Below are 15,617 nucleotides of genomic sequence, written 5' to 3' on the forward strand. Positions count from 1 at the left end.
AAAAACAAAATCACACCGGGTCAAAAGCATGTAAACACTACATTAGCTGGAAGGAGGCCCTCCTGTCTTTATTTCATCATGCAAAAATGTTTGTCATATTATTCATTGCTGGCTGGAAAGAAAAGAAAAAAAAAATGATGACAGATTTTGCACCTCGGGAGAGACATCTTCATTTATGATTGGAGTTTGTTGTCGTGTTAAACACACACGCACACGCACACGCACACGCACGCGCACGCACACACACACACACACACACACACACACACACACACACACACACACACACACACACACACACACACACACACACGCTCCTCCAATTGAAGTTTGTCGTAATTCAGGAAAAAGACTTATTGATTGCTTTTTCTGCTATTGTACACATTTTGTTTGAACACCACGAGTTTTTGAACCTGCAACATAAAAAGGGAGTGAGTATATGAGAAAATTTTGCATGTCTGGTATGTTCAATCCTTTTGGCAAATCATTCCTTACAAGTGACATTCTGGCATGGATATGGAGCTGTTTATGATTGAGATTTTTCTTTCCCTCGTCTTCCTTTTCTGTATTCAGGTCACCTTATAGGTCAGTTCCGTGTCGATCCGAGTCCCGTTCTTTCTCAGCGTTTTCATGTTTTTTGCCCCAGTACCTGATTACTGAGTGCTTGCCATATTTGCGTCTTCCTTGCACTTGAGTTATCAAACCTGAAGCCATTGCACATCATGATCCCAAATGTTGTTTTTCTCTTGTCCAAGGGAAGATTATGATTCGCCCTGACCCCCCCACAAGGAAAATCATTTCAAGCATCCCTCCCTCCCTTCTTCTTATTCTTCTTCTTTTAATATAGCACAATATTATAACTAATCCCCCTTGCCGTCTTAGGCCCTTGATTTGATTTTGGTCATTTGAGCTCAGGCAATTCTTTCAATCTCCTTCTGGATGGTAATATCAAGTCTCAAGATGATGCTTTAATCCACATTAATCTCAGATTTGGTTTCTTCTGATGCTGCTCTAGGGTGGGGCAGAGGCTCGCGCGCCATATGTATTTTTCCGCTCAAGGACCACAGCGTGCAAAAGTGCCCCTTGTAAGAAAACAGCATCGGAACCAAATCGTGACTTTTCCGCGACGTTGGTCTTCAATCTAGTCTGCCCGCGCACGCACTTGACGTCAACCCAGGCGAGACATTCTCTTGGCTATTGGCCTTTATTCGAATGCTCTTCATATTGATGCATTCTACCCGGTGTCAGAAGTGAGACAGATCCAAATGTTTGGAAATGCCAATACCCATTACATGCAGCACTTTTACAGGAAAGTCACACTCACAGACAGAACAAGTCCAATACACAAACACACCAGTTCCCATGACGCAAGTTGCCATTCGTGCCATCCTTTTCAAAAAGAAGGGGGCCTGAAGATAGGATTATCCCAAATATCTAAAAAAAACAACAACAACAATTTGGTGAGAAATGAAACAGAAAAATATGAAAAGATGCTAATTCTGAACCATATCCGCACACCTCCGCTATGAGTGAAACATTAAGCGCTTGAGTCATTCTTTGATGATGATGAAAAAAGACATCATTCATCAACATGCTCCACCATTGGAAGAAAAGAGAATGTCTGAACAGATTTGGAAGTTGAAGCACACAAAACAAGAGCAAAAGAACAATTTCAAAGATCTCATCTTAAGTGACCGACCCATTTCTATCGGTGGCATTTTGGGGCAAACAATAACATCGGTGACAATTTCATACGACTTTTGATATTTGACACTGACACAAGACTTCAATACACCTGAACGTAACATAGTCTCTCTCTGCCAATCGGCTTGTGTTCTGGTGCTGTTTACTACGAATGACTGAATGAAGATTTTGCTTGTTGTGGTGAATTCAACCTTAAGCCTGCCTACACAAGGACTTGAAGAAGTAGAAGTAGATGCACTGTATCAATCAACACAGAGGAACAAGTTGTCAACGGTCGGTCGGGCCTTTGACCTCAGGAAGGCTGCGTGTGTGTCCTTTGGCAGCTACCGGACCCTTTTGACATTCTTCTTGTCATCTGGATTTAGTTATCGCTGCTCTCTTCGTCACTGTCCTTCATGGAAATGCCTTGCATGCCTCCTTCTCTCACCGAGGCGGTGGCCTCTTCTAAGGTCAGACGATTTCGAACAGTTTCATACATCTTACTGTTCAAGGTGGAGTCCAGAACCCCTTGAAGGCGGAAGTCACGATACTTTTTCTAAAGATCATCAAACAATTGACAAACACACGTGTTATTTAGAACTGCACCTGTCCATTGCGTGCTATTAGTTTGATGTATTGATTCAAAGATGCAATGGAAATCAGCCTGCAGTCAGGACTGCTATTTTGCTAAGATACAGAACAATGTCATGTATTGCACATAATTCAGTCCATAATGGGGTCTACATGCTGTCACAAACTTACTAGCGTATCAAAACTAAGATCGTCTACGTTCGCGGTAGGCCGACGTTATTTGTACAATGACTACATAGCGGTTATGGAATTTCTAGACACGCACGTTATTGAAATGTCGTCAAGTAGCAACAAAAGCCTTCCGCGGACCGTTCTGTATTGAGTTGACTGCCAAAGTAAAAGGAGTTGTCACCTTCACAATCCTGATGAGAATCTTCAACTGATAGACATGCAGTTGAAGGTCCATGCGGTCGGTCAGCCACGTTCCGATGAGGTTCATTGTGCTGGAGTACCATTGCTGAAAGAGAACAGTACGTGAGTGAAGCAGAAGTAGGAAGGAACTGACAAACTAACATGTGTCTTGTGGTCCACTTCAACAACACCCAGAGAATTTGGCATTAGTTTCTCCTCCCTCTCAAACGGCAGTGGCGGCACCGATAGGCATGGGCTATTTCAGTGTTTACTCCAGGAAGAAGCAGCTGGCATCACTTAATAAGATCCTAATAAAGAGGAATGAGGAAGAAAGATGCTCTTGGCACAAATCAGAAAGTTCTGGAAATGTCTTGTGGTGACATCTTCTTGTAGTATCCTTTAGCACGGTGACTGTTCAGCAACTGATTTTTGTCTCATGAACTGGCGGCTATTACACTCATGGCAAAAGATACAAAGATGACAAATCTTTTGGTTGCCAGACACGGCTTCATACAGGTGCTCATTTCAACCCTGGCCTGACATTGCTCAATTTAGACCAACATCAATATCTACGAGGGAGCCCGAAGCTTGTCAAGTGGAATTGATGGATCATAATGAGCACGGGCTGATACTAATACAAGGTGACTGACTTCCACTGTCAGGCTCACACAAACAAGGAAGGAGGGAAGGAAGGAAGGAAGCAAGGAAGGAAGGAAGGAAGGAAGAATCGGCTAAAGATGCTAACCGCTGCTTTGAAAATTTCAAATGATTCCCATTTGACACTGATGCATCTCTCTTTTTTAATCAAACGGCTGAAATACGCATGTAACCTACGGAGACACTCTTTGGAAAGTGACAAGCCGCAAGAAAAGATGCTCAAAAGCACACCCCAGAGCTGACGATGAAGCCATCAGGTCAGCGAGGAGGAAGGGGCGCCGGCCATGCAGTCAGTCGGTCGGTAGCGACCGGGCGGGAGTGAATCAGAGCGACGACCTGGCGCCGGCCATCCAGCCAGCCAGCCACCAGCATCCTTCTTCTTCCCTTCCTCCTTCCCTTCCCTTCCCTTCCCTTCCCTTCCCTTCCCTTCCCTTCCCTTCCTCCTTCCCTTCCCTTCCCTTCTCTTCCCTTCCCTTCCCTTCCCTTCCCTTCCCTTCCCTTCCCTTCCCTTCCCTTCCCTTCCCTTCCCTTCCCTTCCCTTCCCTTCCCTTCCCTTCCCTTCCCTTCCCTTCCCTTCCCTTCCCTTCCCTTCCCTTCCTTCCCTCCATCCTCGCTATCTGTCGCTGTGTGCCTGTGAAGGCTCGAGCACGGCAGCAGGCCTGTGATCTCGCCCCAAGCATAACCCCCCGCCGAGAGGCCAGGCTTGGAGTGAGTGACTGGCTGGCTGGCTGGCTGACTGACTGACTGACTGACTGACTGGCTGGCTGGCTGGCTGCTCTCCCTCCTCCTTCACTTCTCGTTGTTCTTTAGACTTTTTAGACAGCAGCCATTTTGTGTCCTCTTCTGCTTTACTCCTCCACATTGATGTCAAAAGAGGCTTGACAGTTATGTCACAAGTTTGCTTGCTGCCATGCCACGGCATTTGGGAGCTGTGTCGAGGACATCTTGCCTGTGATTTTCAACAACTTTTGACATCATTTCAGAGCCAATGTGAGTGTTGTCCTCGTTTGAAGAAAAGGAAAAGAGGAGCTCCAGCAAATGACATTCATGTCTAGACATCGACGGGGCAATCGAGGCTTGGGGATAGAAAATGTTCACGATTCATCTCTTTCTAATGATCTATTTTCAAGAGGTCGCGTCACCACACAAGCGAGCATGAACACATCTTTGAAGAATCTATCCAGAAAGGGCTCAAGACAAAACAAGCAAGAATGAGACAGAAAGAAGAAAGGCAGCTAGCTGCATTTAACAGCAGTAAAAGGAAATTTCCAACATTTGTGAACTTGCAAAAAGCCTCTCTTGCCTTTGGCCACTTTGAAAAAGCAAACAGGCTGTGAGTGATATGTGACAGAAATGACACCTTAGTAGCTGTTGATGATCATTTTCAACACATCATGACTGATGTCATACAATTTCCACTTAGGGCAACCAAAACCACAAGCAGACATCATTTTTCTTTCCTTTGTCATTGTGATGTAAGTTTCACCGAGGGATGTTTTGGAGAAGAGTTAGTCTGTCGTGGTACGTATATCGAGCTCAATTGCAATTACAGGGGAGGCGGGGAGGGGGGGGGGGGGGTTCTGCTAAGATATTTGGGAGCATATCTCATTAAAAGGTGGGCATAAAAATGAGGGGCTCACCCAGGGAGTCACCCATTTTAAGCATGCCTGACCCGCATCTGACAAAATATCGAAGTACACGCGTTTCGTCGCGCGTCAGCCAGGAAGGCCACAATCTCATGGATACGTGCGCTCTTTCTATTCAAATCTTGACAAGTGGCAATGTGCGAGTGTGCGTGCGTGCGCTCTTTGAAATCATCGAAACAGCCTCCAAACTAAGAAGACGAAGGCCGATTGACACTTTGAGAGCTCGTAAAATGAACAGTGATTGTCTCTCTGGTTTAACTCCTAATTCAATGAAAAGCAAATCTTCAGAACAGATGAATTCCCCAATCTTTTTTTTTGGGTTGCATGGCAGGCAGCAGGGGGCTAGCGCCTGCTAACAGCCAAAACAAGCGTAACATGACTCTGAATAATAATGCCGTAACCTGATAGGACCTAAATCTGTGATGATACCGCTTCCATGTCTTGAACCAGGAAGAACCAGTGTGTGTGTGTGTGTGTGTGTGTGTGTGTGTGTGTGTGTGTGTGTGTGTGCACGTGCATACACGAGTGGGTTTTGTCACCTTGTGACATGCTGATGAACCCCTACCTATACACAGGCGACAAGCAGCACGCTACACACAACATTGCATACACACTCTCTCACACATCTACATCTGCTCGTCCGTCAGCGCTTCAAGCGAGAGCTGGAGCGACCTCCTGCCCCCATCTGACACCAAGCCGCCCTAGCCTCCAAAAACTTCCACCCGCTGCCGCACACACACACGCACGCACATACACAAACCTCGCCTTGAAGCCGGTGTTCACACCCGAGCCTTAACATGGCACTTGGTGGGGGGGGGGGGGGGGGGGGGGTGTGTCACCAGCATAATATGATTCAAAAAATGGCACATTTTCTTCCCCTATTCATCTTTGCATACATTTCCCATGCAACGTGATGAAAGGGCCTTTTTACATTTGCAGCATGTTGACTTGATTGAAAGACGCATGATAAAGGGTGTTTGTGGCAATTTAGGGAATCATTTCTGAGAGGCCCTCACTTGAAGCAATTGGCCAAATAACTGTGGATGACATCTTGTTGTTTGGACCATTTTCTGCAACGATGACCTGAAGTTCAATCCAACAAGTCTAAAGTGCAGCGTATGAGCATCGCGGCCAGTATGTCATGTCCCCCATTTATTTCCATTTCATCCAACGGGGAAAGTGAAGATGAGTGGCGTGCACATGATTATTTACAGACACAAAGCGTATAAAAAGTCAAAGTATTTGCAAGGTCAGTGAAGCGTCTTTGAGGGGGCCGCTCGGGAGCTTTTGTGCTGCTGAGAGCCAGGAATGTTGGAGCTGATGAGGGGCCTCTCACCACAGGGGGTACATGGGGATTACAAACTAGCGGGCCTCTGCCTCTTTCTGCCTCTGCTGAAGGCTGTGCAAGACCACCTACAGTACATCTATTTGTAATCTCTTTTCGACTAATAGCGCAATACTAGGTACGTATGTTCCTTTCTATCTCTACTCGCATCCATGATCGGAACTCTGTAGCCTCACCGGGGTCTCAATCGGAACGAATTCTTTCCATGGCTCGCGACGTGATGTTTGCCGACTCTTGAGCGTGGATACTTTTCCAAGCGCATCGATGCTCATTTAAAGCGGACTATATTTTCGGAAGGGGGATACTTCGGACAAGCGTACATTTGGACACGTGTCAGCTTGCGCCGTTGCCGTCCGTCCAAAGATATGTGACGACGAGCGCAAATGCAATGTTTCCATCGGGCTTGTGTGATATACTTTGACACGGACACGGATTTAAAAGCACGTGCATTTTTTTGGAGAGGGCTTTTGAAAGAGAGAGAGAGAGAAATATCCTGCTGAGACCCAGCTGTGTCTACAATTAGCAGGAGGCATGGAAGGATGATTGGCGATGCGTCAAGTGACATGTTTCCGAGAAGCGGAGCGCCAAAAGCAAGGCTACTTTTTCCTCCAAAATGCCGACACTGATAAAGCCACAAAACGCGCACAAAGGCGCAATGGTATGCTTGGTCAGCTTGAGGGAGTGGAAACTAAATGTGACTACAAGACATTATGCACTTTGCACAATGGATTTGTCTAATCCTACCTGCTCTGCTTTTCAGAGCCTATTCTAGTAGGGCTCCCAAACTCAACAGAGAGGCCCCATTGATGAAGACACTCAATTACCATAGTAACTCACACAGTAGGAACACTCCCCTACATAGAGCCAGCAGTAGCGGTAGCAGCAGGCCCACAATTCCCTTCCCTTCCCTCCTTCCTTGCCTCCCTCCCTCCCCTCCGTCTCCATCCAGCTGCATGCTCAACTTGTCACCCAACAGCAGGTCTAAGCCTGACCCACCCCCAGAGAGCACATGGAGCTTTTCACACAAGGCTAATGGGGGCTCAGGCCCAATGATGTCATTGGCCATTCCTTACAAATGTTGATACATCAGAAAATGCAACGTTCCCCTGCTTCCATTCCACACAAAGGGTTTTCAGTGCGCAACCACCAGCGCCGACATACATGACTCTTTGTCTAGGATGTCAAGCTCACGAGAAAGGTCGGTGTCAAATGAATGTAGGAGATGTGCTCATCTTTTGCCTCACTGTCTCCGGCCACTCAAGCAAGAGGAGCTGCCAGACTAAAGCGCTGCGACCAAGTTTTGCCTCAACAAGTCTCAAAGTGTTTGGATTGTGTTGCGCACACAGAAGGCCAACTGCTGCTGACCATCGACCGTGGTGTGCACACTGCTGCTGCTGCTACTGCATGGCATGGCAACATCGTGGGTTTCAACCGACAGTTCCGGTACACCGCTTCAAGCTCAGACAGCCAACAAGGAACGCAAATAGTTATCATCCAACAGTGGCTTTGTGGCATTAGCTCGATGGACTGAAAAAAACAAAACACAAATCAAAGGGGGTTGTTTAGAACACATAAGATTGTGGTCGGATGGCGTTTGCGGGCCCTGTTGTCGGAATTATACTCAGCGACCAACCACTCATTGAGTAAACACACAATAAGAGACATAAAAGCTCTGTGGTCGACAATAAAAAGAAGAAGAAGAAGAAAAAAAAAAAGCCGCCAGCTCTGGGCCCTGAGAAAAGTAAGCCGTTCTCCTCACAAAGAGCCGCTTAGGGGAAGGGAAAAGAGGGCTAAAACACTTGTGGGCTCAGGGAACTCTATAGAGGGAGTGAAAATGGAATAAGCCAGCAAGCACTCGAGGGTCCCGCCGAGCACCTGAATGGGAAAAAGGGGCGGAGTGCCAGAGGGGGTCTGCTGAAGGTGAATGGCCTTCTTTTTGCCTCCAATTTGTCTCTTTTCACCCCGCTTCGCCCTGCTCCGACTCTGACAGATGTACAAAGAGGGAGCGGCGCTGGGCCACTCATCCACATACGCCTGTGAGCAGCTGTCACTTTTGTCAGGCAAGTTAATCAAACAAATGCCACCGTAGCACCCTTTTTAACAAGGCAGGCCGGCAGGCAGGCAGGCAGCCACGCAGGCAGGCAGACAGACCCTGAATGGAGAAGGGGCCGCAGAGAGCCCAGAGATAACATGGAAGGGGGGGGGGGCCTTGATCGATTCACCTCGCCGGCCGATGAGGTCCCATCGATAAACCGGCGGCTCTCTGCCAGGATTTGGAGCCCCCAAAGAAAACAAAATGCTCCCTGTTTGTAATTATTACGACTCTAAGCTGCTTACAGACTTCATTAAACAGAAGCAAAACCTTTTTTGGTTCACGTCACACGCCGTCAGTCGGAACCATCCTTTTGTCGAGGCGTGTTGTCTGCGGGCTTTTTCAACGATAGGATTCGTTCTTTTCCGTCACCTTTAGTTTGAAGGACAACGCAATATTTAAATCCCCCATTTGTATTTCAACATGAAATATTTGTATTTCATAACATCATGAACGATTTTATGGTGGCTGAGTCCCAGTGACAATTAGAAAAGCAAATGTCCACCATCTCCACTCCTGTTATCATAAACCTCTTCATTCATGCTCTGTCCTGATGGATTTATCATTTCTCTCCTTCCACGCCTGACTTTAGAACTTGTTGATATCAGAAGTTCCAACAGCTCATTTATGGAAGACCTTGCTTCCCTTCTCCTCACTCTGGAGTCTCATGAAGCAGCTCTGCTACTCCCCCTAGCAATTGCAGCCATCACTGCCCCGTCCCGCTGCTGCTCCTCTTTCCGTCATCACGAAAACCCCTCTACCCATTGGTGCCCTTGATTTGTCCCAAAGCAACAGCATCTGAAAGAGAAGCCGAGACCGACAGATAGAGAGAGAGAGAGAGAGAGAGAGAGAGAAAGAGAGAGAGAGAGAGAGAAGAGAGAGGAAAAGAGAGAGAGAGAGAGAGAGAGAGAGAGAGAGAGAGAGAGAGAGAGAGAGATTCATTCAAGCGCCCAAAATGCATGTTTCTCTAAGAGTGTGTAAAAATGTCAATCAAGTGGCCATGTAAGGTTTTGTAGCACTCGAGCGAGGGACTTAAGTTTGTATGCTTGTGGAGCTCAGCGTTGATTAAATTGTTCACTTGGCACGGCTTCGGGCCTGACCGTCGTTGACCCGACCTAGGAGGCCAAGCGGAACATCCCGGACCGTCAAGTGGTATGACGGCAGCTTCGTCGCCCACTTGTTTGTCGGAATTCTTTTCAGCCGTGACCACTGAGCGCCACACACGCGCACACACGCAAACATCAGGCTCCCGTCACCCCGCTGTGAGCAAAATACAGTGGTGGAAACGACAACAATCTCAAATCCTTCAATCTGTGGTTCAATCTGACCCCTGGCCTCAGCCATTCAGCAGTTGCTGAGACGGGACGGGAAGGGAAGGGAAGGGAGGAGCAGCTGCGATTAAAAAAGCAAGCGCTTTAAAGTTGGTCACACAGAAGTGCAATTTTGCCACGCTTGCCAAGCCGATAACCATCCAAGGTCAACGGAAATACTTCAAATCAATCAATGAGCCGTTCCCCTAATCCCCTGCGGGCAGATTAAGTATATAATTGACCTGTGTAATCCCTGTATCTGCAACTCAAACCATTGGGGGGGGGCTTTAAGACGCTCAATTTGCATGGCGGCAGCAGCAGCCCTCCTCTTCCTTAACCTCATTTCCCCTCTGGTCTGGCCCTGAACCTGGCTGCCACGTTACTCGGCCGCGGCGGGTGGAAAGTGCATGTGGCAGGAAAATGTGGCGGCGTATCAGTGGCGCTCTGGATTTGGCTCAAAGCCAGCATGGCTTTTTTTAATCAATGATCCCTGGCTGTCTTGTGTTAAGTCCCCTCTCCAGTATCCAGTAAACACATCTGTTTTAATCCGGGCCCCCTCTTTCAAGGAGAGGAGGGAGGGAGGGGGCAAAACTGACTGACCAAATTATTCTTTTCAACACACAAACAAGGAGAGGAGGGGCAAAAAGACCAAATTACTAGGATTTTTTGGGGTATGATTATTTGAACACGCAGGGCTTATTCTTGTTTTGAAGTGGGCCAAGTTACAATAAACAGAAGCAAAGGAGGAATTAGTGGGTGACAAATAAAGCATTTGATCCAATGTGAAGGTCCAAAAGGGATGAATATTTATTTTGTGGTCCAGCCACCAAGCGCAACACTATCACATCTGGTCTCATTATTTTCATCAAGTAATTACATTCATAATGTACTGGTAAAATGTTGTAATGTTGGCTTTTATTTGTGTTTCAAAGATATTTTATAGGAAACACTCAAATGGAGTCAAATAGCATCCATTGACAAATATTTCCAGAATGTCAATGGCTCTTCATATAGCCTTCCATTTTTCGCCTCGTTTTTAAAATATGCACCGACAGGTTGCTTTAAAAAGAAATGGAATCAAAATAGACATTTGAAAGCATACTCAATATGAAAATGGGCTTTTCTGTGAATTGAAAATTTGGTTGATTTTCGTCCTGTGCTTTTTGCAAGCATAACGCCGTGCGGCCAAACGTTGACAAGTAAAATCCCAAAGCTGTGTTTCTGCAAAAGGATTAACAATTCAAATGCAATCATGGAGCCGCACCTGCCTTTCAGTGGATTTCCACCAGAGCAATGTAACGATAAAACTCTGGTGATTGGATTGCTTTTAACAGAAAAAAAGAAAGAAATGGGCCAACTATCAGTTACACATATTTTGCTCTCATAAAAATAACATGTAGTCTGTGACAGATTATATGTGTTAACACTTGTTAACAAAATTAATCTCAGATTATGTTGAGTTTCTTAAAACATCTTTGGTTATTTAAACGCGCATTAGACCACATATGGGCCCGTCAGCGTATATATCTGACATGGTTAGTGGTGACATATATTCTGTCATTAAGAGGCCATAGTGAAATAATCTTCTTACTGGCATTACAAGGTCAAACACATGGCCTAATCTCAATTAAAAGAACGTACAATCTTATCTTCTTTTTTTTTGGGGAGGAAAACTCAGCCAAATGTTTCATGTTGTTGCCATAGTTTGTCCCAGGCAACTACTAACTCAATTGCATGGCAAACTACAGTTGGAGCAAGAAAAGTCGATTTAACTGTTGCCATGTATTACACGTTTGGTTGTTTTCGACATCATGTGTTGACATAGTAATTTAAAATGGGATCTTTTTTACAATTAATCAGAGTGACTGTGATCGTTGACAAGCGCTCCAGTCTAATTGGAGATTGGATCTTGTCCATAATCTTGTCAGATGACAGTTAAAAACATGCCGGATGACAAAAACATCAATCTTCCATCCTGTGAAAAAGTCAAAACGGTGTGCAGCCTCTCTCTGCTAAATAAAATACTGCTGACCGATATATTCTTTCTTTTTCTTTTTCTTTCTTTCTTTCTTTCTTTCTTTCTTTCTTTCTTTCTTTCTTTCTTTCTTTCTTTCTTTCTTTCTTTCTTTCTTTCTGGCCACTCATAAGGTATGATGGTGACAATAGGATCAAACGGTGGCTTTGTTGTGTCCAAATAAATATGACTATATATAACGCAATAGCTATTTTGAACATTTTCATCCAAGTGCAAACTCACAAGACTCTAACATAAAAAACCTCCACTCATTGCTCGTGGTTTGGTGATGCATACTACGTCCACTAAACTCGATTGGTTCTCCTGAATGAAAGACAACTCTGAGAAATGAAGCCAGCAAGCTTTGTTTTAAGAGCCCGGAATAAAAACAAGAAGAGAGTGACAAGAAAAGCACAACAGAGCAGCCAGGGACACCTCGGTCGGCCCCCGCCGCCGGCGCAACTAATACGGCCTGACAACAAAGACGAGTTAAAACAAAAAGAGATACCAACGGGTCAAGAATCGCCAACGAGCAGCACCGGAGACCGCGTGGAAGAGGATAGGAGACGGACGGACGGAGCTGAAGGATGACTGAGGTACATGCAAACGGATACAAAGAGGCCAAATACGCAAGAAATAAAGAAAGAAATAAAGACGTATCCCTGCTCTGTCTGAGCTCTGTGCTCCCAAATATCCAGGGAGACATAAACACACTGCAGTTTAGTTTAACAATGACACAATTGTGATCTTTGCTGCAGTAAACATGTTTGTGTGATCCTGTCAAAGAATTGTTGGACTCAGAGAAAAGGCCCACAGATTAGGCACAAGTCATCCATCCAGATGCAGGGATTATTTCAATACATTTAAGAGGGGGGGGGGGGTCTAGGCTCCCAGCATCCATTTGGAGACACTGTTTTGGTGTTACTTGAAACCAGCTTATGTATTTAGAGCCAACAGTGTCACGCGGCCGCCGAGTTGCAAGTTGATTAAAGCACGAGTGGTTTACCAGCAAGTGTCAGCTTTGTAAAATTCCATCCACCCATCCAATTTTCTTTGTTAAGTAGCGAATGGAAAATGGTTTACTTACATCAAACAATCTTTCAACGTACACTTCCTCATTGACTTTCTCCCGCAGCATATCCTGGGAGTGTCGAACAAAGGTCACATAACCGTCAGCCACGTCCATTCCTGGCTTCTGGAAAAAAAAAAAAAAGTGCAGTATGCTGAAAAGAAATCTGCAATGCTTTGCTACTATTGCATCCAAGATTCCATATTCACATGGAATGGCTCGCTATTTGGATATCTGAAGTATTTTCTTTCAAAAAAGGCATTTTGGGCTTCTTTCTTTGAAACTAGCCCTCATGCGAGGACAAATAATCCATCACAAATGCCACTGTTTTGAAAGTCCATTAGCACCTTTGCTATCATGTTTTGTATTTGAACGACGCAATTAGCATGCTGGACTGGGAATCGCGACCTCTGCCAGCATAAGTGCTGCCTCTTCGAGGCATTCATTTGAAATTTGTCATGTTGCGACGGCCGACGTGTTGGCAGCTCAGACACACGCATGCACACAGGCAGGCAGGCAGGCAGGCAGGCAGGCAGGCAGGCAGGCAGGCAGGCAGGCAGGCAGGCAGGCAGGCAGGCAGGCAGGCAGGCAGGCAGGCAGGCAGGCAGGCAGGCAGGCAGGCAGGCAGGCAGGCAGGCAGGCAGGCAGGCAGGCAGGCAGGCAGGCACGCAGGCTGGCATACTGCCATGACCAGCGTTGTACTACACGAGGCTGTCAGTGTCAGGCTACGGGTACTTACGGGTACGTCCACATATTTGGAGGCAGCTTTCACCTTGTCAGAAAAGGAAAGAGATAGAGATGTTAATCTTAATATAAGAAGATTTTTTAGGAAGATGTTTGCTGGAGGAAGACACTTTTTATGTTTCATACGTAGCTGACGATACAATTCAGTAGAAAAAATGCTGAATATGACTGTAAGAGTATTACAGATGATTCTTTGTTTTATTTTGTATTTATAATGCCCATGCTAGAAAGCTACTTTATTGCATTGACATTTAAACGATGATATCAAATCACAATGTCTGACAATGTGATTACTTACTGTAAAAGACAGGAAAGAAGAGAAGAGCGTTCCTTCGTCATATCTGGAGATTTTTGCCAAGACACTTTCCAGGATGACCACAAACTGAAAAATAAAATAAAATAAAATAAAATAAATATATATATATATATATATATATATATATATATATATATATATATATATATATATATATATATATATATATATATATACGTATCTCAGTAAGAGTCAAACGGCATCTTGACTTTGGCACCATTGGTACTTTACCTTTGCTACCAGCAGGGTTATCATCTCCTTCACCGTTTCCTCAATCAGATTGTCAATTTGGGAATGGTATTGTCTCTTCACACACACACACACACACACACACACACACACACACACACACACACACACACACACACACACACACACACACACACACACACACGCGCGCGCACACACACACACACACACACACACACACACACACACACGCACGCACACACACACACGCACATAAAAACAAGAGCGAGAGCATTACTCCACTTGTCAAACTGCTGATACAATACTTAAAAGGACTGTTTATTGGAATGATTTGAATGAACAGCATCGATCTAATCTCCATTTGCGTATGTTCCTCTCCGTTTGGCTGGCAAAGGAGCTTTTCACTGCTGTCATGGAAACTCCCAGGCAGCCCTTTGTTTGCACCAACAGAAAAGCGAAGGACTGAGCAATAATGAATTCATTGTTAGTCATGGGAATCCTTGTCAAGATTCTGCGAAATATGAGATCTCGCACTACTACCCCATGTATATTCAGTATGATCTACACATATGCTAATGAAAGGCTAACAATTAAAGCGGAGGAAGACAGACAGGCAAAACTGACGACTAATTATACAATTGGGAAAAGGAGGGTGTGATTACAATTTAATTTGTGGCCACACTTACCCAGTCTCCACCAAACTTTCACGAGACAAAGAGGGGGGAAAAGAAAGCAGCCGAGAGGTGACATTGCACATGTGAAGACGTTATGTTCATCGTGAAGAAGACATTTCAATTAGGACAGAGAAAATGAACAAAAGACAGACAGTGTCACATCAAAAAAGATTTGTAGTTCAGGTTGTCCTTTCGTCACATGACAAAAAGGTCAGCATTAGACTAGTGCCATGGCTACCTACCTCTTGATCCAGATCCATAGCACACAGCTTGGCAGACTGGGCCTTGGCATCCACCATGACATTAAACATGGTGCAGATTGACTGCGGCACTCGGAAGTCCGTGGCCCGGCTGCTCCTCTGAAGCTTGGCCTCGAACGCTGCGCGCGTTCTTTGGAAAAGACGAGACGCATTCAAGGCCTCATATGTATTTTCTGAGATAGCGTGTGTGTGTGTGTATGAAAAAAAACAACAACTTTTTGTTTTTTTGTGGTTTTGGTCGCTACTGTACCCTGACTAGACAGTTCTGATTCATACGTTTTGCTTGCATTCGGGCTATGATTACCTTTTTATGCAGGATTCAATCATATCACTGGACATGAGTTTCAGTCTGGTTTCCAGGTGTTTGCCAAACTCTTCTTCTGGCCAATGGAGATCTCGGATGAAGGTCTGCAGAGCGTCCAACTTCCAGAAGAGATCCTCTGACGTCCCTGAGCCGTTGCTTTAAGCGCCAGAGGGAAGGAATTTGCTTTTAGGTTTCACAGGTGACATTTCTCCCAATGGACACCTGAGACGATCAAATTCAGGACACCCACGTATTCCTCCAAATCCATTTCATCAACACAAAATATCAAATCATCATAAGAAACACTGACTAAACAAATCACATGAGCATTTGCTCTTTATCCCTGATAGA

The 15,617-nt window shown here is 45.3% G+C and overlaps 1 protein-coding gene across 4 annotated transcripts in view; it reads right to left on the reverse strand.

Moving 5' to 3' along the window:
* Positions 1 to 1,466: 1,466 nt before the first annotated feature.
* The window catches only part of LOC147048665 (calcium-dependent secretion activator 1-like), a 36,845-nt gene continuing 22,694 nt past the window's right edge, over positions 1,467 to 15,617 (reverse strand). For 2 of the 4 annotated variants that reach the window (XM_085923079.1, XM_085923076.1), the window contains 9 exons: positions 15,267 to 15,422; positions 14,945 to 15,092; positions 14,715 to 14,729; positions 14,050 to 14,124; positions 13,801 to 13,884; positions 13,498 to 13,530; positions 12,777 to 12,884; positions 2,627 to 2,731; positions 1,467 to 2,239 (listed from right to left, as the gene is read on the reverse strand). In XM_085923079.1, the coding sequence (XP_085779205.1) occupies positions 2,066 to 2,239; positions 2,627 to 2,731; positions 12,777 to 12,884; positions 13,498 to 13,530; positions 13,801 to 13,884; positions 14,050 to 14,124; positions 14,715 to 14,729; positions 14,945 to 15,092; positions 15,267 to 15,422 (898 nt within the window). In that variant the 3' untranslated portion in view covers positions 1,467 to 2,065. Of the gene's footprint in view, positions 2,240 to 2,626; positions 2,732 to 12,776; positions 12,885 to 13,497; positions 13,539 to 13,800; positions 13,885 to 14,049; positions 14,125 to 14,714; positions 14,730 to 14,944; positions 15,093 to 15,266; positions 15,423 to 15,617 lie in introns of all 4 variants that reach the window. The other 2 variants (XM_085923077.1, XM_085923078.1) reach the window with 2 other exon arrangements.

The sequence above is a fragment of the Syngnathus leptorhynchus genome, chromosome 11 (genome assembly GCF_054491065.1).
Source record: "Syngnathus leptorhynchus isolate UIUO chromosome 11, UIUO_Slep, whole genome shotgun sequence".
NCBI lineage: Eukaryota > Metazoa > Chordata > Actinopteri > Syngnathiformes > Syngnathidae > Syngnathus > Syngnathus leptorhynchus.